At 48.0% G+C, this 5705-nt stretch overlaps 2 protein-coding genes across 3 annotated transcripts in view; both read right to left on the bottom strand.

Annotated features, from left to right (window-relative positions):
- ZFP64 (ZFP64 zinc finger protein) overlaps positions 1–577 on the bottom strand; it is a 1393-nt gene extending 816 nt beyond the window's left edge. Inside the window, exon 1 of the mRNA XM_077778319.1 lies at positions 32–577. Within this exon, the coding sequence (XP_077634445.1) occupies positions 32–577 (546 nt within the window). The remainder of the gene's footprint in view (positions 1–31) is intronic.
- LOC144243254 (zinc finger protein 64) overlaps positions 1–5705 on the bottom strand; it is a 105462-nt gene that overhangs the window by 66652 nt on the left and 33105 nt on the right. The window lies entirely within an intron of this gene.

Raw genomic sequence — 5705 nt, 5'->3', positions numbered from 1 at the left:
GCTTGCCGGGCTCTCTCTGCAGCTGCAGCACGGTCACGTCCGGGGTCTTACTCTCGTGATACTCACTGTGCTGCCTCTTGTGGCTGCGGAGCGAGTCCTCGCGCATGAACGAGGCCTCGCACACGTCGCAGTGGAACGTCTTCTTGGCGTCCAGCTTGGCCACCTGCCGGCCGCTCTGCCGGCCCGCGTCCTTCCTCTCCGGGGCCTCGGCCTTGACCATGTCCGCGTGGAACTTGCGCATGTGCTTGCTCAGGTTGCTGGGCTGCTTGGTGTCGAAGCTGCAGTACTGACACTTGAACGGGCGGTCGGCGCAGTGCACGCGCTGGTGGAGGCGCAGCGCCGCCTTGCTGGAGCACGAGTAGCTGCACTCCGGGCACTTCTCCGGGTGCTCCGACTGGTGCGCGCGGCTGTGCTTGCGCAGGGTGGCCTTGCTGTCCCCCAGGAAGTCGCAGTGCGGACACTTGAAGTTATTCCCGCTGTGCTTGATGCGGATGTGCGACTTGAGGTTGCCCTTCATGGTACAGCGGACATTGCAGAACTCGCACTTGAAAGGCTTCTCCCCCGAGTGCACGCGCATGTGCCTTTTCAAGTCCGAGCTGATTTTGAACTTGGCGCTACAGAGCCAGCACTGGAAGGGGGCGTCCCCTGTCAACACAAGGTGAGTTTCGATAAGAACAGGCAGGCAACAACCACAGCGGATCCCCCCGAAGCACACACCAGAAAATCGCTTATACCAAGGCAGGCGGGTGGAGACCTTCTAACCGCAGCTGCTAGCCGCCCCTGGGAGAAAAAAAAAAGTGGGGTCGGGGGTCGGGGGCTTCTTTTCTTTCCCCAAACCTGAACCACCACCAGGACCGTTATAACCCCACAAGAAAAACGGGAGATTGAAAAGAGCTATTCAACTGTCCTAAATAAAAGAGTATTCGTGAATACACTTCGTTCCTTAAACAACCATACTAGCATTCACGTCGCTAACGTGCCCGCTCTGCTAGTTAAGGGTTCACAGTTGTGTGAATTTTGCATAATCCGTTGATTTGATTGAGTTACATGTTGTAACAGATTCGAGGACACGTTTTGGAATCAGCTCCATGCTCACTCATCAGGATAGTCTTTAAAAAGCGATTGAAAAGCCCAGCTTATACTTCATGCAGATTTTTATTAATAAAGACGTGTTTATTGCGCAAAATTTATTTATCCCACATTGCCAGCTGCGTTCTTTGCTTGTGAAGTTACGGAATCCAGCTGCTCCATTTTTTTTTTTTTTTTTAAATTCATGTTCGCTGAAAGATGAGCAGGGGAAAGTGAAATTGCAAACATCTGAGTGCATATGATATTCCAAATCTATTTCCTCAATGAATGGCAAGTCCAAATCATCTATGGCACTGATAATTCAAGTGAATTGGTGACCCCTGCCCATTTGATTACTGGTTAAGCAAGCAAAGCAGCAGCTAACATTCGACGGTCGCTTCTGGGATGTCAGGCACTTTGCGGAGCACTCCAGGAGAACGGTCCCATTTGATGCTCCCAATATTCCCACGAGGTGGGGACCATTATCCCTAACCCTCCTGTACAAATGAGGCCTGGGCAGACTACATTATTTGTTCACGGTCACCCAGTACTACGTAGCAGGGCTTGGATCCGAACCCAGGCTGACTCCGAAGCTGGTGTTCTTAGATGCTGGGTAATTATCTGTGCATCGGGCTGATGTTCGCTTTCTCAGGCCATAAGCTCAAAGAAGGGATCGTGTTCCGGCTTTTTGGTATAAGGCCCAAAACATCACCACGAACTGCTTTTTCATACATACAAATGAGGAAAGATGGCAGGGAGCGAATTTAACAAGCTTCCGCAAAACCGAGAAGCTCAAGGCTGAACAATGCTCTGTATGGCCAGGTGCCCCCAAGATGGTGCATACTAAGCTCTAGAACGGGGAACGGTAAACTGTAGCCTGTGGGCCAAGTCCAGCCCACAGCCTGTTTTTATAAAGTTTTCTTGGAATCTAGCCACGCCCATGTGTTCATGTGTTGCTTATGGCTGCTTTATGCTACAAAGGCAGAGATGAGCAGTTGTGAAAGAGGCTGTATGGCCTGAAGCCTAACACAGGTCCTATTTGGCCGTTTATAGCAAGTTTGCTGACTCCTGCCTCGGAATGTTATTCTGAACCTCTTTGATGCTATCAACTCTTTTTTTTTGGCAGGTCAGTGAAACCCATGGACCCTTTCGCAGAATACGGTATAAAGACACAAAGGAAACTAAATTAAAATCAATAGGAATACAAAATAAACCAAATATATTGAAATAGTTATTTAAGAAATTAAAAAATAAAAATTCATGACATGGCAATGCATGTGCTTTACCAAAATCTTTTTTTTTTTAATTTTTATTTATTTCTAGGAGAGAGAGAGACAGCGTGAGCAGGGGAGGGTCAGAGAGAGAGGGAGATACAGACTCTGAAATAGACTCCAGGCTCTGAGCTGGCAGTCAGCACAGAGCCCGACATGGGGCTCGAACACACGAACCGTGAGATCATGATCTAAGTGAAAGTCGGACGCCTAACCGACTAAGCCACCCAGGCGCCCCCCAAAATCTTTGTTTTTAAAGTAATCTCTAGACCCACCATGGGGTTCGAACTCATGACTCCAAGATCAAGGGTTGCACACTCCACTGACTGAGCCATATAGGTGCCCCTAAACGTGTGATGTATTAATGCATTAAATAAGAAGATCTAGCAGCAAGTCTAGAACTATAATACTTTCTAAATAGAGAAGAGCATAAATGATATGTTGATCCTTCTACAAGTGTCATGAAAATGTCTGCGATTTCTACTGGCAACAAGTCACACGCACTATTCTCAGATCACTTGCCTTTTTCATAACTGAAGGACACGGCAAATTTTAATACGGTTAGTGAAAGTGAAGGTGGAACTTTTTCCCCATCCAAGTTCATGGACCACCTAAATTCTACTCCTGCGTCACCGAGTGGAGGTATCTATGGACCCAGAACCATTGCTTCAGAAAATTCTACGAGGTTTTCCAGTTATATTCCTGCCCTAATTAGTGACAGTCTTTTTGCCTTTTTTTGTTTTAAGCCATCAGCAGAGGTGAAATCCAGAAACACCAGAAAATCAAATCTCACAGCTGAGTTGCAGAGTTTAACAGCACTTGTTGATACGAAACAAAGGTTTTAAATCCCTGGTCGTCTTCTTCTTCTTTAACCATAGATTTTTTTTTTCTTTTTTAATATTTTTTAATGTTTATTGATTTTGAAGAGAGAGAGAGACAGAGTGTGAGCAGGGGAGGGGCAGAGACAGAGGGAGACACAGAATCTGAAGCAGGCTCCAGGCTCCGAGCTGTCAGCGCAGAGCCCGAGGCGGGGCTCGAACTCATGGACTGCAAGATCATGGCTTGAGCCAAAGTCAGAAGCTCAACTGACTGAGCCATCCAGGTGCCCCTAACCACAGATTTCTTAACTGAGGCATACTGGTCAGTAGTAGTTGCACAAGATCATAGGTGCTCTAAAACTAGTGACTACGTTTATTCCTGCCCACTCTGTGAGACTCACGTGTCTAGGACCTAGTAGGGACTTCATGAATGTTGCTGAATGAATAAGTAATAGATACATTTTAGCCGACAGATCTCTCTCGAGCTTAGGTTGCTGCTCAAACCACTGATGATGTAGCCAATCTAAGGGATGAAAAGGGGTAAAAGCCAAATCCTATTAATTTTACAATTTGTGAATCGTGTAAGTGCCACAGGTTTATAAAGGGAAATGGACGTTCTACGGAGACTTCGCATAAATGGCACACATTTAAATTTTTAGAAAATTCACCTTTTCTACACCAACTTGAAGAGGCTACTATCAACAGTAAGTTTATCTTTCTAAGTAAAAATGGTTCGGGACCACTTCCCTATATGAATCCTTCAGCTCTTCTAACGTAGGCTAGGGAGGTTTCTGAAGAAAACCGGTTGACCATCAGTTAGGCTGATGTCTGAACTTGCTGTCACAGATGACAAAAATGTTCCCAAATCTTGCCACCTCTCTTCCCTCCCTGTTGCTGCGACCTTTGCCATGTGTGTAATCACGCACGCTCTCCCGACAGGGCCAGGAATGCCCCCCATGACCCTCGAAAACCATGTCATCAGATTTGGCTGATGGCTGTTCACTAGGCTTCGTGCGCGTCATGGCTCGGATGCACTTGTGCTCTGGGATTTGCTTGCTTGTCCCTCTGTCAGCTGTCACCACGAGAAGGTCAAGGCTGGCTCAGCCCTGGTCCCAGGAGGGGGACGGCGGAAATGTGGAGCAGTGCTGGATTCCAGCAGCCAAGACCAGTGGACAGACAGTCCATGGCAAGCAGATGCTCAGACACATACGTGAGTCCAGGCAAGATCAGAATTGCTGACGGGACACCCAGTCTATCCCCGGCATGTGAACAGAAAAGGCATGTTGTCATATCTGCTGCGGTTTTGTGGGGTTATTTGTTACGCTGCATTACCGTGATGACAGATAGCTGATACAGATATCGGCATCCAGAGACAGAATGCTGCCGTAACGGAAAACTAAGATCTGTAGCATTGGCCTTGGGACTGGGTGGCAGGTGCACACTGTTTAAAGGCAAACATTTGGTAACACTGTCACCTATAGTAACTTAGAAGATAGAGAATACACCTGCTGAACTGTGGACTTGAGCAGAGAGATCAATTCTGGGCAGAACCGTGAAAACATCTTATAAGCTGCATAGGAGGAAGTCCTATAAGGAAGAGACAAACTCAAAAAAGAACTGGCCATTTTCTAAATGGAGTTCAGAGACAATATAGAAAACCCAAGACGGGCTGGTTTGGATAGAATTTCTCATCTCCAACCAGCAAAAGGTTTTCAAAGTGAGACAGAAGCCCGGGGACAAAGATCAGATCCAGGGAGGTGATCTCTGGGGGAAGACCGAATGGTAAGCGACGGGTGTCGACGTAAAGTAAGGCTCTTTGTTAAAATCTCCGACAGAATTAAGTTGGCGCCAAGGAGGTTCTCCGCTGGACACGGAGTCCTAGGACTCTCCAGTTTTTCAAGAGCAGAAGGTTTTGGGCCCAAAGTGCCCACAGTTGGGTTCGGAGGAAAGAAAGGTCTCTGAAAGAATTGTGGGGATGGTACAAAGATACACAGGATGGCTCCACCAGCAAACCTCTCCCCAGCCTAGACTCAAAGAGCCCTACCTTCGGGTAGGCAGGAAGCAGGCTGAGACAGTTCCTCAAAGGTACATTTTCCACTGCTATTCAGAAGTGGCTCAGGCAGGTGACAGGAAGACTGTTGCGCTGAGGAGGGTCACGATCTAGGGAGCTGAGCCCAGGCCTAGTCGGGAAGCATTCCCTGTCCCCAGAGTGCGGGGACCTGGGGACATCTGCCCAGAGGGATCTTGGAAATCTGTGGACCAGTGACTGCCAAGTACTTCCCGTTCTTCCCCTTTTGAGCAGCAGCATTTACTGGAATTACCCTGGCTCTGTTTCACCAGTGTACATCGGGAACGTAGGAACACACGACTACTCTTGTCCCTTCAAAGGTCTCTAGGTTAACAGAAGCCATACCCAGACCTGGTGGAGATCACAGGGTCTTGTCTTTAAGCTTGATCCTGCGACTGGGTGTGACTTAGTGGATCTCGGGAAGGAGACTATATCTTCATGTCAGAGACGTGAGGGAGGGAGGGTGGGGGTGGGTGGGCT

This window comes from Crocuta crocuta, unplaced genomic scaffold (genome assembly GCF_008692635.1).
Source record: "Crocuta crocuta isolate KB4526 unplaced genomic scaffold, BGI_CrCroc_1.0 scaffold27, whole genome shotgun sequence".
In the NCBI taxonomy this organism is placed as follows: domain Eukaryota; kingdom Metazoa; phylum Chordata; class Mammalia; order Carnivora; family Hyaenidae; genus Crocuta; species Crocuta crocuta.
The sequence above is the reverse complement of the archived record's forward strand: the minus strand, read 5'-3'. Positions and strand labels throughout refer to the sequence as shown.